Genomic DNA, 18,768 nt, shown 5'->3' with positions numbered 1-18,768 from the left:
TGGTTGAGTGAGGCTCACTATTCAGGTTTCTGAAACATTCGGAATAACTCATTCACATGCATGAGATGAGAGAGTCACAGAGAGCCAGACGGCACATACGCAAAGTTCCTCTACTCAAAAGACCAGGATTCCGTGGGAATAGAACATGTGCAAAACACAAATCCATTTTCATTTTGATGGCGATATGCCGATAGAGGTTTTACATGACCCTTTTCTCACCAAAATATTTGGTAACTCCAAAACTTATATTTAGATTTTTGCCAGTATTTTAAAGCCATGTGTGACCGGGTTATTGCTAACATTCCAGTTTTGAATGGGTTATCGGCTGCATGTAAACGCAGTCACTGAAATACATCCAATGCAAGAACATTCAGAATGTAAAATACTTATCTACCATCATTTGTTACTTTGAAGTTGGACAAACAAAATGCACCATAAAGGAAATGAAACACCAGAGAAATCTAAGGCCTACAATAGTATGTCACGAAAAGACCATTCATTCATCTGGATATAACTCAAAAAAGATCAACTAGAATCCTCTATTTGGTGGAGGCCTTTCTTCATCAACAATAATATATGCATAAATGTTAAGAAGATATTCTTCATATGTGTGGCCCTTGTTTTTCATTGGTCCTTTGTTATCTTTAAATGCCAGAAGTGTGGACAACTGCGAAAACATGCCATAAAAAGCTAAAAACTTACTGTAGATGGCATCCAATTTATTTTTGTCGAGCGGTAAACGTGCATCTCCTCTGCCTCGTTTTCCCCCTCGAAGATTGCTCACTAGCAGTATTTCCACAGGGAAGACTGCTGTGAGCAGATGCCTCACAAAGGTTGTAGCTGAATTTGCATTAGTAGCATATTCTTCTTGGCTGTATTCAGAACTTGATTAAAAAATCTTTTGAGTATTCAAACATTCCTCTTTTAAGCTAAAAAGCAGAACAAAAGAAAACCGCAATTACAATTAAATCTATTCCAGGAAGAAGTTAACTACCTTCACACAGAAAAAAGGGTTAAACCTGAAGTTACCACATGATCTGATATCCTCATGTTGGTGTTGTTCCCACATCGTCATAATTAATGTTGTTCCAGATTCAACATTGCAAGTGATGGAGCTCATTGTTGTGACGTCAAACTTTTGCAACTTCGGGAAAAAAACGCCTTAAAAGAAAAAAAAAAAACTAAAAAACTACTGCACTTGTGAGAAACCGCCTCTATCCGCTGATCCAGCAATTTGAATTCTTTGGATTTCAAGATACTTTTCTTTAATAGCCGGTAAGCATTATACATATTTTCATGTAACATTGGAATTTCATATATGAATTAATCGTTTGGCTTGCTGTTTGTTTGCTAGTGATAGGGTACTTGACAACAGTATTAGCTAACCAGTGTTCTCTAGACAGAGAATTGAGTGTCAATGTATTATGATATATATGAAAGTACAGGCAAATATAGCTGTCATAAAAATGTTGTCAGGCAAAATTGCAGTAGCTTCAATGATCATTTTACCAACATAAGTAAAGAGAAAAGGATCTACATAACCTAGCCTAGTTGTGTGCTAAATCAATGAATAAAAATATCAACAGTATCAACTCATAATTGGCCTATAGCTGTGAAAATTGACTTCTTGAGTCTGTGGAGATTAACAGTAATCAGTGCCCTGCTTCCCATAACAGTTCGGATAAACATAAAAAATATATCTTTGTAGTATTGAGAGCTATTTATTTAATGTCTACACTCATAAGTATTTCCTTTTCCACTTTTTTCAGCTTTAAAAGTACATACTGTGTCGTTGCTTAAACCTTTGTGGTGGCAATTTCCTTTTTCTTTTTTTTTTAATGAAGGGAAACGTTTCACAAAAGAGAAGCAAATTTGCCACACTTCAACCTTAGAGAGCTGTTGTCATTTTTTTTTTCTGTGGTTTCCTTCGTCACAACTTCTACTGAAACCACAAAGTGACTAAACCTCCTCCACACTGTGTGTGTAAAAACACATGCAGGTTCATTTTGCAGTCTTGTTATTGTTTGATAATGATCACTCAGATCTATTTAAAGCTCTCTTCTCTTCACCTTGCAGTTGAATTACCACCACATCAATGTCAATATCTTCAACTGCCCCTCGTATATATGAGAGGGCGCAACAACAAAAAAATGGAAGTGTCATTTACTGAAAAGATGTTTGCTGTTTTGTACATTGTGCAGTTTTGAGGTTGACCAAATCCTTAAATTTGAAAATATTAATTTTACTAAAAAAGCAGATTTGATGGTTCTCTTGAAGTGGTTTTATTCATAATCTTCATTGCTCTTTTTTTCAGACTGTACCTTGGATGGATGTGTGTTGCTTCTACACTTCCACACAATATATTATGTCTCTTAGTCTTCTCTCCAGGAATATCAAAACTAGACTGGGAAATTATAAGAACACAGCTGAAGCAAATTATCATGACGCCACAGGGGAAACACAACTAGACACAGCAAACATGTAAACAGGAGAACATGATAATAATAAAACCTAATAATCCAAGAACTGAACAGGGACTAAAAGAAATGCAAAAATAGAATAAGACTATAAATACACGTGAACATAAACCAAAACATCACTAGGATATAACAAACTCAAAATGCTGGGTCAAAAGGAAGCAGAATTATGACACTTCTGTACTGGAAAAAAATACAAAGAAGTGCTCAAAAATATGAGAATATAATTTTTTTTTATTCCTGTAAGATTCATATTATATAATGGTGAGAGTGGAGCAGGTTGTGTGGCCATTGTATTGTTGACATAAAGCTGATAAGTCAGCCTCTAAAACGTCCCTAACAGCAGGTAATGTGGTGAGAGACAAGATCGAGCTACAGGTAAGAGTTTAGAACTGCCTTATTGCTTTTTTCTCAAATTAAAAGTGTACATTACAAGGTTTTCATTGTTCTAATCCAATCAGAGTAGCCTGCGCTGTAAAAGAAGTTTGTGCATCAAAGATAAGATGGATCCAAACTAATAATAATCAGATGAGTTAGATCATGCTGTTACATAGACATGGACTTTATTTAATCCCACATTGGGGAAATTCACTTATTACAGCAGCACAAATGTGAAATTGAGATATTATATATTAGAAAACTAAAAATAGAAAAAAATAATAAGAAAAATCGTGTACAACAAAGGTCCATCTGCAGACGGCTACAAGGACGTAAGTACATGAGTACACACGTGCCATAGGACACACTTACAGTGCAGTAATGTTTAAAACAAATGTTGCATTTACTGACAAGGTTCGGGAGCATTAATAGTTTTCTTTTTTTTATACTTCTGTAATATGTAAATGTATTTATTCTTCTAAAATGTCAACTGCTTGTTTTTCTACTACACATCTGTCAGATCTGATGACTTTGTGGTCATTGACTGATTGACTTAGTAGCCACTTTATTAGGTATAGCTGTATGTTAAAGCAAAAATCTAATTAGCCAGTCACACAGCAGCAACTCAAAACAACCCGCTGACGTTGACACTGAGCACCAGAACGGGGAATAACTATTTCACACACTGATGATCTACTACGATTTTAGCACACAACCATCTCATACAGACAATGCTCTAATCGCTGGTGAGATTGTAACTCCACTTTCTATGTTGTAGACAGCAACAAGTCTTTAACATCACAAAAACACAATACACAAGCCACACACTTCAGTCAAAAAGGAAAATTTCTTCCCTCTGCAAAAAAAAAAAAAAAAAAAACTGTATAAAGGTGAGCTGTGGAGACCAAGGACAAGTGCAGTTCACAGGTTTTGTATCTAAGGAATCCCAGAAGATTGCATGGTGTCATTGCCCAGCAGTTGTTCCCAGGACATATGGACTCAACCTCAACAATCCCTCACACTGAGCAGCATGAAGTGACAGCGCAGAGGAAAAACTCCCCTTTAACAAGAAGAAACCTCCAGCAGAACCAGAACCCGGTTCAGTACCAGCAGCCATCTGGGTTTGGAGGAGAGAGACAGAGACACAGAACTACCAAAAGTATTTTTTTTTTTTAATGTGATTTACTGTTGTTGTAATTCAAGCCCTGAGTGTAGAGCAGGTAAGATATAAAGTTGCATCCTAAATTCCATGCTCATGCGTTTAGTTTATGACTTTTTCACCTGGTCATTTCTTGATGAACGGATGGTCTTCAGGGTTGACCAAGCTGGTACCCTGGCCACCTTGACTCTGTTCTCTGCAAGATGTTGCAAAAAAACAAAATCATATGGAGACAATATTGGACACAAAAAATATAGCATTTTAGTTAAATGTAGCATTAACTCATAAGTCTTGCTAAAGTACCTTGTATTCTGATTCATCACAGCAGCAGTTCAGTTGGATGATGTCAGCAACTGCAGCAAGTGTCTTGCTGACTGAATAATTTCATCTTGCATAATCTGAAACAAACACATAAAGACAGAAACAATTTATAAATTAACGTTTGATAAAATCTAAGAATTAATCATTTATTAGATACCAATATGAATATGTCCACCACAAAACTTGTGTGGAGCGAAGTTACATTCAATCAAGATGGTCTGGCCGTTCTCGTTTCCAACATTATATTTGCAGTGTTCGTCTATCTATCAATATCTGCGGAGTATGGTTTTGTACCGAGTATGCTATTTTCTAAAGCACAGCATGTAAAGGGTAGCTCGGTTAGCGAGATGCTAGCATGTAGCGCTTAGTGAGACACGCCTCAGACGAGTTGAGCAAAGACCCCGTCTGTGTACTTTATACGTGAGCAACGGATTTAAATAAAACTAACGTTTCAAAAGACAAACTTGAAGATAAAAAAAACAATATACTTACCGGAGAATCGCCAGGGTTTGCCGCTGCCATCTTGCCGCTCCTAAATTCAAAACTGCCTCTGCAGACAGGCAGGGGAGGCGTGGAAATTGTCTTTGAGTTAGTCAAACGTTTTCCTTAGTTCGAGTAGATGATAAAAGAAAAGAAAAATGAATGGGATTTTAAGTAGGACTAGGCATTCTGTAATGATTTCTATTTAGGAGAAAAACTTTAAACCTTTAAACAGCTCTCTTTTAAAAGAAAAGATAAAAGAGAATAAAAAAGAAAAAAAAAGATCATGCTGTTACTGTTGTTGCCTAAGCTAGATGTTTTATAATGTGAAGACAACAAAAAATGTCGCTTTGAAAAATGTTTTTTAATTTTATTAAATTGTAATGATAGTAGAATATTATAAAATGAAGATCTTTTTGTCTTCAATTTATCATCTAGATCTATTTAAACCTTTAAATTTGTTTCCCATAATTTTGCTCACACTTCCTGTGTTTTAATAATAATCTGATCACATTGTGTGGTGAATCAACTCTTTTCATTTGTACTATTTCATATGCCTGAGTTCATTTTGTTACCACATTAATTTGAGGAAAATATAAAAGATAATCTGCTGCCTTGTTCTTTTTAAACTCAGCATTCTAATAGAAAATATTATGTTTGAGACCCTTGCAACCCTGAACTGGTTAACTGTTTTTTTGTTTGTTTGTTTTAGAGCATAGAGATGCTTGTCATCAGTGTTGGTCACATTTATGGAAAAGACCCCATTAATAAAGCATGTGATAACACCAAGGTGAACAGAAACACCGTCCAAACAACACCAGCTGTTAGCAGACTAATCTTTTCACACACATTTCCTTGAAACCTGAGGGCTCAGCAAATGATACTGTGAACTTTTTGGCACTAACAATGATGACATGTAGATGCACAAAGTATTCCAGCTTTTGTCCTGGAATACTTTGTCCAATACTGTTGTTGTTGTTGTTTTTTCCATATAGCACGCAAAGCTGATGACATGTTACACATATGCACATGGAAAATTCAGTCAATTTTGACAATGAGTTTTACAGCTGGGGTGGACAAGGTTAAGCATCAGGCTTTCAAATGAATTAAAAGCCTGTCTTGGTCTTTCGTTAATTAATAGGCTGGTGTGAAAAACTGCTGCCACACCGCCCCCTCGGCCTGTGCTTCGAGGTTTCTGGTAGTTAGAATGGCTCGGGGGTGTTGATTCATTTAAACTAACATAATCATCCTGCTGCAACCAGGTTTCTGTAAGGCAGAGTAAACCGATTTGTTGATCAATTATTAAGTCATGTACTAACAGAGACTTGGAGGAGAGAGACCTAATATTTAATAATCCACATTTCACTGTTTTACTCTTTGGTTCAGATGTGGATACTTTATTGTTCTTTCTTTGTAATTGTTTATGTTTAAGTTGTTTGTTGCTGGTTTTTAGTTTGTTTTCTGTCTGTTTGGGAGCTGACACAGTCTCTATGGAGATGGGTTTTTGGGGGGGTAGCAGGAGGAGAGAAGCTGCAGAGAGGCGTGTAAGACTGCAACTCTGCTTCCTGGTCCCAACTCTGGATAGTCATATTTTGGGGGGTTTAATAAATTTGTCCATATTTCTAGAAATGAGAGCTGCTCCATCCAAAGTGGGATGGATGTCGTCTCTCCTAACAAGACCAGGTTTCCTCTAGAAGGTTTGCCAATTATCTATGAAGCCCACATCGTTTCTGGGACACCACTCAGACAGCCAGCAATTTAAGGAGAACATGCGGCTAAACATGTCACTCCTGGTCTGATTGGGGAGGGGACCAGAGAAAACTACAGAGTCCGACATTGTTTTGGCAAAGTTGCACACCGATTCAATATTGATTTTAGTGACCTCCGATTGGCGTAACCGGGTGTCATTACTGCCGACGTGAATTATGATTTTACCGAATTTACGTTTACCCTTAGCCAGCAGTTTTACATTTCCTTCAATGTCGCCTGCTCTGGCCCCTGGAAGACAATTGACTATGGTTGCCAGTGTCTCTAGCTTCACATGTCTGAGAACAGAATCCCCAATTACCAGAGTTTGACCCCCGGCGGGTGTGTTGCCGAGTGGGGAAAAACAGTTAGACACATGAACAAGTTGGTGGTGTACCTGGGGCTTCTGTTTAAGACTATGCTTCCTCCTCACCGTCACCCAGCCACCCTCTTTCCCCAGCTGCTTGAGGTCTGCCGGGGAACAGCTAGCGGGGCCTATGCTATCTTCGGCTGCACCAGCTACAGGGGCCTGGCTAGCTACGGGTGAATGAAGGGTGCGAAGCCGAGTCTCCAATTCAGTAATCCTGGCCTCCAGAGCTGCAAATATGCTACATTTGTTACAAGTATCATTACTGTTAAAGGAGGTTGAGGAGTAACTAAACATCTGACACAATGTGCAGGAGGGACAGGTGAAGTAGCCATGGTGTTAACGAGTCGGCTACAAGCTAAGCTAAGCTAAACACAGTGAGTGAATACTTTGGCTATAAATTAGGTAGTGAGTACACAGAAAGTGTGCTTCGGATAAAGCACGTGAAGATTATACTATGAAAAAATAATGTATTTAAAAGTTTTTAATTAAATTGCTAAGCAGATGAGCTTAGCAATTTAAGTTGTGTAGTGAAAAAATCTGTACAGACTCAGGAACACCGTTCACTGCAATATCCACAGAGGATATGTAGACAATGCTGAGGATTGCATAAATGTGTTCCATCCAATATAAAATAGATCCTCACAAGGCTGACTGTGTCGATCCAGGTATCCTGGCTAAAATGTAAATCTACTTTTCCTTCTCCACAGCCTCCAGCAAAGCCATGGACTCTAGTGTGCCCCTCGTCCTTTTGCTGCTCATGTGCAGTTCAATCATGGTCGAAGCCCAACTCAAGGTGTATGATCTGCGAGCCAGCAATCTTCCCACCGTTATCCTATTAACCACAGATGCCTATGTCACGGTGTCCTGTGGTTCTACTTCTCTGGGTAAAACATCTGTTCGCTACAATGACCCGAACCCCTGGTGGAATGAGGAATTCTCCTACTTCTATGCTGAGGAAAATGACATGCTGACTCTCGAGGTTTATGACTTGGACTTGCTCTTTGATGATCAGCTGGGAGTCTGCCAAAGGCAGCTCAAGGTGGGAACCTATCAGCATGACTGCTTCCTGACCAAAGGCGGGACTCTCCATTATACTTATACTCTTGGTTGAAACAATCAGTAGGCATGCAGAGATTTGTATGACAGCTGATGTCCATAGGCAGCCTTCATTTACCACAGCTTAACAATGTAGACTGTTATAGTAGAGCTGAAATCCATTTTCAGGGTTTTGATCATGCTCACATTAACCAAAAAATCAAACGTCTTAAAGTCTGTAAACTCTTTCTACTAGACTTCAGTACTTGCTGCCTGTTTCACCAATTGAAATAAAGTTTCTTGCAACAAAAGAGCATGACTAAGCAAATGTGTGACTTAATAAGAGAAATTACATTGAGTATACAGTGGCTGACAAACACAGTTTTGACGAGAAAAAGTGAGGTATGATAAGATGTGGCTGGACATCAGGTCAGCAATGGTTATTGGATGTCCAGAGAGGAGGAGAGACGGGTGCATAGGAATATTCAGTTTATTTCTTCCTCTGGTTTTTTCAATGTGCAGAAGAAATCATCTGAAGATTCAGTTCTGGCAACCAAGAAAGTAATGTCGTGGCAGATTTCTTTTCTCATGTATTAATCACATATTTCAACCATATCACTTTAGTATAGTAAGAGCACTCCTGTCACCAGTTTGTATGCATGTGGAATGTGATCGTAAGTGGGGCTCAAGTTTTATTGCACCTCCACATCAGACTCAGGGCTCTGGACATCCTGTTGCAGATGAGGTGATGGTTGGTCGGAGCTTTTCTTAGACTGAACATTTAAGGATCTGCTAATAGTTGATCTGCTGTGGAATGTTCTTTGTTTAAGAGTGTCTGTGTCTGCGTATATAAGATGTAAGGGCGGTGGCCACAATTCAGAGATGGTCCTGGTGTGGTTTAATAAACACATTGCAATGTGTTTATTAAGCTCACTTCAAATCAAGCTCACTGGATGTGTTGCAGGTTATTGTTAAATTTTCCACAACAATTACCAGGAAAATAATCACATTGTAGACCCGCTACTTGGATTTATGATTTTTGACTTTTTCTTTGCTCACATCTTAATAGTTCATTGTGGCGGTGTATGGAGGCAAAAAACAAACAAACAAACAGGAAAAACAGTGTAGTTTTCCAAAATTATAGCCCTTACTATAGATTAACTGTAAAAAGGACTCCAAGAAAGAAAGTAACAAAATAAAAATACGTATATAGTTAATATCCAAATATTATTTCCTTGCAACAAATATATTTCCTTATAACATATATATTTCAGGGGTATCAAAAAAGTTTTGGGATGTTATAATTCCTTCAAGTTGTGCAGGTGCTCCCACATTTCTTGTATATATTAAACAATTCAAAAAGGAAAAATATCAGATGCAAAATATTACTCAAATTTTATTTTAATATGTTGATTTTATTCTGTTTGTGAGACAACTTAAAAATAAACCGCATCATTCCACTCTGGTGTTTATTAGACTGAACTGAATTTCAGTCACATACCTTTTTAAACTTTCCCCTTACTCCTGCTTTCTTACAAATACTTCTGTGAGGCTTTGAGCAAAATGCATCAAACCACCACTCCAGACTACCAGCTTCACTTTTTTCTCCCATCCTCACACAGTCCTCTCCATCAGGATGTTCTCCATGTGTCCCGTTCCAATTGTCTGGCTCCTTCATCCTCCAAAACGTCAAACTAAGATATGAAGAACAGACAGAACTGGTTCAGTGAAAGTTTAATACAGGAAATTAACAAATATATTTTCACAACAATCAAACCTTTGATTTAGTTGTGACCCATCCACCCACAACCATCTGCCCTCTACTGCTGAGTCTGTCAGTCCGATCCAGAACTTGTCCTCAGCTTCAGTCATTACATCGCTCAGTCTTCTGTTCAGGAAAGTCTGATCAGTAAAAGAAGATTAAAATTACCTTGTTATAATTTCTGTGATGAGAAGGTGAAATATAAAGATGTGCTAAAACATTTGAGAACGTGAAAAGTGTTTCATACCTGCTCCTCCCTGCTGTCTATCTTAACCAGGTCTCCTCTTTTAGCTCTACACTCATCTCTGCTCTTGTTCCAGGATGATTGACTGATGGAGAAGTAATAGCACTTTCCTCCATGTTGCTCCCAGCCTTCTTCACATTTATAACATGCTTGATCTTTGAAGAGATTACAGCAACGACTTAAGTCAGGTGGATGAAATCACTGTTCATGTTTGTGTGATTTGGAGGCAGCAGGAGGCCAACCTTTTTAAACAATGTGTACACTATAGAGGGAGAGTCAATCAGCAGTCCAAAAGTTTAATCCAGCGTTGCAACGTTGGAGTCTCTAATGCTTACATCCAAGCTCCTTCAACTACAATGGCCTAGATCACTGAGAACATTCACATACGTTTACCTGAGACATTTGTGTTTCCACTTTCATTTCTGTTTTGGAGATCATCTTGTTTTTTGAACATTTGCTTCAATCTTATGTTGTCAAACACTGATTAAAAAAGAAAAATACAAATTATTCTGTGTCATTTTTGTTTTTTTTGTTTTTTTACTTAAATAAGACAGATTCTCTTTTTGAATTCTTTCAAAATGTTCACAATTTTACAAAAACAGCTCTTAAAAAGTAAAAAGAAAAGTTGGAAAAAAACCCACATTATAAAGGCTAGTTATAAATTATACACCATGTGTATTTACTAGTAAGAAGAACTAGCATCGCATCCACTCACCAGTAACAACAAGACCAATGACGGCAGCAGCCAGTAGACCACTGACAACCAGCAAGGCCAATCTCTCTGTGGTGACCTTTGACCTTTTGCTCAACACATCTTGTTGGTACCCCTCTGAAAAGTTAGCAGAGAAAGAAATGTTATAGAGATGTGGAAAAAGTTAATAAATGTATAGTTTATACAAACCACACATATAAAATAATCATACTGATTTAAGACAACGATGACCTTTCAACATGTTTGAAAAATTATAAGTAAACATCAGCTACTATAAGGAGAAAAAGAACAGTGACCACAGTGGTTTGGCACTTTAACAAGAAGTCACCCGCTGACACATTAGTGAACAGCAAAAATGTTCCTCAAATGACTGTTTGAGGCTTGTTTCAAAAGAAAGCCATTCCCCATGTTTACAGCCTTGTTCAAATGTCAGTGCAAAATAGATTAAACTGTGAAATCTGATTATTAAAGAAAGTCTCTAGGTTCAGTAAAAAAAATGTAACCAAGTGTGAAGCAGATATGATCAACATTTTTTAAAATGCAAAATAAATTGCAGACATGGGCACACAGAGACACCCACCCACACGCTGAGCGAGATCTCACTCCTCAGAGCAATTTCCTCTTCTTTTCTTTTTTTAAATGTCGACTTCTCTTTCACACTTGCTAATTAGAAACAAGTATGAACTATATGAATAGAAATTCACCACTACATATGTTGTATGACTTTACTGTACTGCATTATCTTTGTTCAGTTGTCTGATGCAAGTAGTTTAACATTTATCACCATTTATCATATCTCACATTTTACTTTTCTTAATTTCAGTTCTAGTTATTTATTTATTTAGAGCCACATTTCATGATTGTGTCTGAACACAGTCCGTCCTCAAGGTTTTGATGAAAGTAGAAAGAATTTGATGTCTTAGTGTTAGTGGTGAAAAAGATTTTTATTTATTTTTCAAAGAGTGATTGACCAATATTTTTCTGAGATATTGTATTTTGACAGGTGAAAAACATTTTGACTGGGTTTCTTTTTTCGGTAAAGTCACACTACTTCACTCTATTAATTAACTCTGATTGAAAGCACACAGCAAATTCAAAAGTGTTAAATGTTTTTGTGTTAATAGTCTTCTTGCAAAAGTAGAGTTAATTTTACTCTAAGTAGAGTCACATTCTTTTAATGTAACTCTGAGGTGTAAAATGATAGTAGTTAAAATCGAGTGTTAAAAATGAGTGTTTCTCTGTCAAATCTGGAGGTGTTACAATGGAAACATTACGGTAACTCTTGACCTCTTAACTCTGAACTCCTACAGGAGCTATGACACCAACAGAGTAAATTCACAGACTCCGCCCACAGCACCATAGGCTCCAATCGAAGCTGAAGTGAAGCCGTTTCAGAACCTTTTGCTCTACATATTTGAGTTGTTTGCCATGCTTGGTAAGTCATTTTTTCAAAGATTGTTTCAATTATTTCTATTACCTTTTACTTCTGTGGCTCTTTGGAGTTGAGACAAAGCTGTGTGAAAGGCATTAGCCATGTTGCTCGCTGATAGCATAATATTCTGTTTTAGCTAGCTGAAAGGTATTGTTTGCAGGCAAATACCACAGCCTTGAAAAAAAGCTTGCATGTGAATTTTCAGTCAAACTTTTGGTCAAATACACTTAAAACAATGTGTAGAATGTGAAATGTTGGTATAATGGTGCTACTTGAAGCCTGAAAACGATCGCCCATAAAAAAAAAACAAAAAACTAGCAAACAGCAGTAGCAGACGTCCTGACTGGATTCTACGTTAGCATAGATCCCCCCAGAGTTTTGTGCACACGGTTCAGGTAAAAATTAAAAAGGTTGAGGTTTTACATTTAGTTCAGTATTAACTGTTGCCTGTGTCTTTGTCTTTTGGGAAAATACTTTACACAAGTAATGGCTCAAAGATGATTCCTTTTTCTTTTTTTTTTTTTTTACTGTGCTGCAATTGATTACTGGATTATTTGTGCCATTAATTAGTGTCAACTAATTTTTATTCAATCTCCGCACAGGATATGCTTGTGAAGATGGAATATGGGGGACAGCAGAAGTACGTTGAAGTTTCACAAAGGGATGAATGAAGGACAAGCATATTGTATTGAAGAAATAAGTGATGAGAATGCTGTTATTTGCATTTACCAGCTCACCTATGTCAGACCTTTTGATAAACACAATTCTAATGAAAGTGAGAACATGTACACTGTTACATCTTTCAGAAAATGTTTTGAAATTGTGGTGCACAGTTCAGAATAAATGTTTTTCAAAAAGCATTGCGTCTTTTTAGTAAATGTTTATTTCCAAAAGAAATTTCTAGAAGTTCAGAACAGTAAAATTCCCGCTTTTTAGAATTAATTAGAAGATAACTCTTACATAGTTAAACTAAAATACTCTTTGAGAGTTAATATATAAACTCTTAACACCAAGTGTTAAATTATCAACTCCAGACAGATTTGGTGTTTAACACTAAATCAGAGTTAACGTACCAACTCTCCAAAAAGAGTTAAATTAACACTCTCTGGTCTGGACCCATATAGACACTTTAATAGTGTTGAAATCAAATCCGACAGTGTTAATTTGGACATGCTGGATTTGCTGTGCAATACTGCAAAAACACACACACACACACACACACACACACACACACACACACACACACAGTCTGCAATCTGCATATGCGTATTATATAACACAAGATATAACTATGCAATCAAGAAAATCTATCATTACTGCTCCATACTTACCAAGTGACTCTGTTGTGGACCGCTGAGTCTTTGAGATTGTTACTTCAGAGTAAGTGGTGTCAGGCAACGAGGAAATGACAACTGTAACAAAAATATGAAACCAGATTTCTGCTCAAAGTGATGAAGCCTGGTGATTAAATGCAGGCAAAAAAAAAAGAAAAATAACAATTTTTAGGAGATTTTCTCCAATGATGAGATAAACTCACCATTAGCTTTCTTCTCTCTTGTAAACTTCACATCAGAGTATAGCACTCCAGCTTCAGACATTTTACTGTTGTGTGACTTTCAGTGAGTCTGAAAGAAACTTTTCACAAGATTCAAAATAGAAAGCATTTCCTGTCAAACAGAAAGAAGAGGAGGGCTTTAAAAACCTCCTGCCACAAAATGATTTCCCGGTCTCTTAAATTCACAAACAGACATAATCCAAAATGAATTCCTATGACAAGAAATTTTCACATTGTCCAGTGTTGGTCTCGTGTCACAGACGTTTCAGGCTGACTCTGTCTAATGGAAACAGAAAGAGTCCTGTCCACCACCTTGATCTTGGGCTCAGCTTTCATTACTAACAAAATGGTCTGACACACACTGGTATCTTGACACAATCTCCCACTGATCCATTCAGCCACAAAAATCCAGCATATTCAAGTGCAGAAAGTGGACACAACAACATAAATAACTCTACAACATGAAGCTGCCAGACACAGAAATTAAAACCAACCAGACAAGGAAGCACAAGACTTGTTGCATCCGATAACAAATTAAAAAAATAATAAAATAAAAAAACACACACACACACACACACAGTTAGCAACAGTTCCTCAGTTTGTTCTGCTGTTGACCTTTGCCTTAAATGCTTGAAACTTTCAAAGCTAATTGAGTTCTCTCTTTTTTTCTATAGTCAAATGATATCATTGGTTTTAGTTTTACGTTATTTTAAGTTATAACACTGGCATGTACACAGAGCTTTTCTAATCTTACAAACCACTCAGTCTACTTACACTACAAATAAGAATGCAGGCAGTTTAGAGTAATAGAATAACCTAAAATGCAGATCTGTGGACCGTTCGTGACGCCATGTTAAAACTGTCTCTCCATTGTAAGAACTGCAGTCCTGTAAACATTAACTTTTTATAAATCATTTGACAACCAGCAGAAAGTTTTTGTAGTATTTAGAGCCATAGTGAGATATTTCTTTAAACAATGTATTTTTATTAAGAGTTTTTTCTTCATACATATAAACAGAAAGAGAAGAAAAGGGTTACATATGATCTGTACATTTGGGGTAGTTAGCCCAACACTTCCCACTTAGCAAAATTGGTATGGCCTAGATCTGGCCCACACAATGTGCTTACACAAGGCCCACATACCGCAAAGATTGACAGCCCTTTGGTGGCCCAGATCTGGTTTGCCAGATGTGGCCCCACACATGGGCCAGCACAAGGCCACTTGCAGACACACTGGTGGTTCTGTGTTGGCCCATGTGTGGACTACCTCTGGCAAACCTAATCTTGGCCACCAAAGGGCCGTCATTCTTTGCGGTATGTGGGCCATGTGTAAGTTGTGTGCAGCCACGGACCAGTTGTAGACACACTGTTCTGTGCTGCCCAGATGTCAGCCTATTGTGTACTTTAATCAAGCCATGTCATAACAATATGTGCCAGAACATGCAAAAGTAACATGATGAAACTCAATGAATGGACTGACTCTTATATAGCACTTTTCTAGTCTCCCAGATTACTCAAAGTGCTCTGTACAACATGCCACATTCACACACTTTCTCTAAACTGAAAGAGACTGGGACAAGAGACAAGACCAGCACATGTGGATCAGTGAGGCTTCAGCAGTTTTGCATCTGTCACAAACAATATGGAGAGAATTTAGGATAGATACAAGTTAATCTGGATTTTGAGAAATGGGTTCTTTGCACCACTGCAAACTGGATTAAACCAGGGCGGGCACATAATGATGTTGTGTTTACGTGTTTGAATATGGAGGCACATGTTTCGTCAGAGATTGTCATGTCTAAATCTTCTACTACAGTGTCTTGAGTTTTGATGATGTATGTGTCAAGTTTCATAGTAAGATATTTCTTTAAAACAGATGGGCATGCTGCCCTCTTCTGGTGTAAGTACAATTTTATTTATATAGCACATTTCTAGATAAAAGATCTCAAACTGCTTCCCAAAGTATAAAACAAAAACAGAAGTTAATAAAATGCAATTCTAAAAAGATGTGTTTTTAGTTGTTTTTTTAAAAGTGACCACTGAGTCTGCAGATCTTGAATTCCGAGGAAGAGAGTTCCACAGTCTGGCGGCCACAGTGGCAAAAGCTCTACCACCCTTGGTTTTCAGCCTTGTATGCTGAATAACAAGTAGGCCCTGTTCACAAGGCCTCAGGGACCTACTAGGGACATAGGGCTGTAAAAGTTCAATGATGTACGCTTGTGCTTGTCCTTGAAGAGCTTTAAATGTCAGAACGAGTACCTTAAAATGGACTCTAAATTCAACGGGGAGCCAGTGCAGCTGTATAAGCAACAGTGTCACATTGGACTACTTAGATGTTTTTGTCAGAAGCCTTGCAGCAGCATTTTGGACAACCTGCAGACGCTCCAGGGAGTTTTTGTTTAGACATGTAAACAGTGAATTACAGTAGTCCAATCGTGATGAAATGAATGCATGAATAACAATCTCCAGTTCAGTATGAGATACTATAGGGCTCAATTTAGAGATGTTTCTTAAATGATAGAAGCAGGAAAGAACCAGAGATTTGATGTGAACATCCAGAGTAAGAGCAGAATCAAAGGTTACCCCGAGGTTCCCGATAGACGATTTCACAAATGTTGAAAGAGGACCAAGTGTCACGGTCCGCTGTGACGGACCGAGTGGAGAATGCGTGTAATGGACCCAGGTGCGTACACAAGTGAGCAGACGGGAGTGAGCTTTAACAGAAGGCGAGCCTTTAATATGGCTGAAAACAAGGTGTACAAATACAGCAGGGATAACGTGGCTAAACAGAAACCTAAACTGGGAACAAACGATGGTGAGGCTATGGCTTGGAAAACAACAGACCAGGCATGGAAACACGGAGGGGGGGGGAACACAGACGACGCGACACAGACTGTAAGAAACACAGAGACTAAATACACATGAGGGATGATCAGGGGAAGTGGCCACACATGGGAACGCAGCTGACAGACATGAACTTAACGACAGGACAGGAGGAGTGAAACTGAATACACTGACAGTGAATGCAGGCCTTCAAAGTAAAACAGGAAACATGAGACACGAACCGGGGAGACGTAGTACAGGGGGAGGTGACAATACTGACAGCATGAACTTGACAGTACAAGACGCACAGACATAAACACACGAAGGGCAAGGGAGACGTAATGCAAGGGTGATATATACAAATGGCTGGACTACCTTAATGAACCTAAACAATCAATAAACATCAAAATAGACCAAACACAAAACACCGGGTCACACGACCCAGGACCATGACACCAAGAGCATTTATTATGTTAGGTACATGTCTGTCCGGAGCACATACAAGGACTTCAGTCTTTTCTTCATTAAGTTGGAGGAAGTTGTCAGCGATCCAGCCTTTGATGGATTCTAAGCACACATTTAGAATCTGCAGCTTAGAAACATCTTCAGGTTCAAAAGAAATATATAACTGGATGTCATCTGCGTAGCAGTAGTAGCAAATGTCCTCAAAGGGCTCAAAACATGCTGGAGAGGAAGTAGATATATTAAAAACAATAAGGGCCCCAGCACAGAACCTTGTGGCACACCATAAGACAGGGATGTGTACTTAGAGACCGCGACAGAAAAATATTGTTCATAGAGATACTATGAAGCAGAGTTGCAGTCTTACACGCCTCTCTGCAGCTTCTCTCTTCCTGCTACCCCCCCAAAAACCCATCTCCATAGAGACTGTGCCAGCTCCCAAACAGACAAAAACAAACTAAAAACCAGCAACAAACAACTTAAACATAAACAATTACAAAGAAAGAACAATAAAGTATCCACATCTGAACCAAAGAGTAAAACAGTGAAATGTGGATTATTAAATATTAGGTGATCAATTGATCAACAAATCGATTCACTCTGCCTTACAGAAACCTGGTTGCAGCAGGATGATTATTGTGGGTGATTTTAACATCCATGTAGATTCTAAAAATGACAGCCTCAACATGGCATTTAATCTGTTATTAGACTTAACTGCTTTCTCTCAAAATGTAAAAGAACCCACCCACCACTTTAATCACACTCTAGATCTTGTTTTAACATATGGCATAGAAACTGAACATTTAACAGTGTTTCCTGAAAACCCTCTCCTGTCTGATCATTTCCTGATAACATTTACAATAATTGATTACACAGCAGTGGAGAGTAGACTTTATCAAAGTAGATGTCTTTCTGAAAGCGCTGTAACTAAGTTTAAGAATATAATCCACCCACTGTTATCATCTTCAATGCCCTGTACCAACATAGAGCAGAGCAGCTATCTGAACGCTACCCCAACAGAGGTCGATTATCTTGTTAATAATTTCACCTCCTCACTACGTATGACTCTGGATACTGTAGCTCCTGTGAAAACTAAGGTCTCTAATCAGAAGTACCTGACTCCGTGGTATAATTCTCAAACACGTACCCTAAAGCAGATGACTCGTAAGCTGGAGAGGAAATGGCGTGTCACAAATTTAGAGGATCATCATTTAGCCTGGAGAAATAGTTTGCTGCTTTATAAGAAAGCCCTCCACAAAGCCAGAACATCTCACTATTCGTCACTGATTGAAGAAAATAAGAACAACCCTCAGTTTCTCTTCAGCTCTGACTGTTTTGGAGTGTAATTTGTTTCATAGTTAGATGCCTGACTGACAACTGTATAAAACGAAAACTACACACAATATTCGAAGCACATTGGGCACACTATGGGAATTTACGACTGTGCGTAAATTCCCCCTAATTTTGGTATGATCCGAGCTTGGGCACTAGGCGACTAAGCGAGGGGGCGGGGGGAGCTACTGCCTGCGAGTGTGCTGTTGGAAATGTGCAGCCAGGGAGACAGAGGAGAGCTTCAGTTTGACCAGGAAGCAAATCATCCGTACTGGACAAATAATGTAAATACGACGGTTTATCACAAAAGATTGATATCAAACTGATCACTTGACCCATATTACGTTACTTGCTCTTTGAGTGAATCAACAAATGGCGAAATGAAAAGCCGAACAACAACAATACTGTTTTTTAGAGAGTCTTAGCTTAGGCCTACATGTGTGTTTATTTCATATTTTCAGTTATTACCCTCCACGGCTA

General features: G+C 38.2%; 2 protein-coding genes across 2 annotated transcripts; one reads left to right on the top strand and one right to left on the bottom strand.

The window, feature by feature from the left end:
- Nucleotides 1-2,207: 2,207 nt before the first annotated feature.
- Nucleotides 2,208-8,277, top strand: LOC113014721 (protein C2-DOMAIN ABA-RELATED 1-like). The gene is made up of 2 exons (XM_026156435.1): nucleotides 2,208-2,855; nucleotides 7,639-8,277. The coding sequence occupies exon 2, from the start codon at nucleotides 7,653-7,655 to the stop codon at nucleotides 8,040-8,042; it is 390 nt and encodes a 129-aa protein (XP_026012220.1). The 5' UTR covers nucleotides 2,208-2,855; nucleotides 7,639-7,652; the 3' UTR covers nucleotides 8,043-8,277.
- Nucleotides 8,278-9,402: 1,125 nt separating this feature from the next.
- Nucleotides 9,403-13,714, bottom strand: LOC113015235 (hepatic lectin-like). Its single transcript, XM_026157185.1, has 6 exons — nucleotides 13,654-13,714; nucleotides 10,688-10,801; nucleotides 10,366-10,452; nucleotides 9,976-10,127; nucleotides 9,744-9,868; nucleotides 9,403-9,660 (listed from the first exon to the last, which is right to left on the bottom strand). Exons 1-6 carry the CDS (start codon nucleotides 13,712-13,714, stop codon nucleotides 9,456-9,458), a joined length of 744 nt encoding a protein of 247 aa, XP_026012970.1. The 3' UTR covers nucleotides 9,403-9,455.
- Between the last annotated feature and the right edge of the window lie 5,054 nt (nucleotides 13,715-18,768).

The sequence above is a fragment of the Astatotilapia calliptera genome, chromosome 22 (assembly GCF_900246225.1).
Source record: "Astatotilapia calliptera chromosome 22, fAstCal1.2, whole genome shotgun sequence".
Lineage (NCBI taxonomy): Eukaryota > Metazoa > Chordata > Actinopteri > Cichliformes > Cichlidae > Astatotilapia > Astatotilapia calliptera.
Note: the sequence above shows the minus strand (reverse complement) of the source record. Positions and strands in the feature narration are given on the sequence as shown.

What these genes read in the sequence shown, in the direction of transcription:
- LOC113014721 (XM_026156435.1), top strand. Translation starts at nt 7,653, where the DNA reads ATGGACTCTAGTGTGCCCCTCGTCCTTTTGCTGCTCATGTGCAGTTCA.
- LOC113015235 (XM_026157185.1), bottom strand. Translation starts at nt 13,714, where the DNA reads ATGTCTGAAGCTGGAGTGCTATACTCTGATGTGAAGTTTACAAGAGAG. An exon ending in AAGAGAGAAGAAAGCTAATG is followed by an intron (nt 10,802 to 13,653) that starts GTGAGTTTATCT and finishes CTAACTTTTCAG; the next exon opens with AGGGGTACCAACAAGATGTG. An exon ending in TGGAAACACAAATGTCTCAG is followed by an intron (nt 10,128 to 10,365) that starts GTAAACGTATGT and finishes ATCTCTTCAAAG; the next exon opens with ATCAAGCATGTTATAAATGT.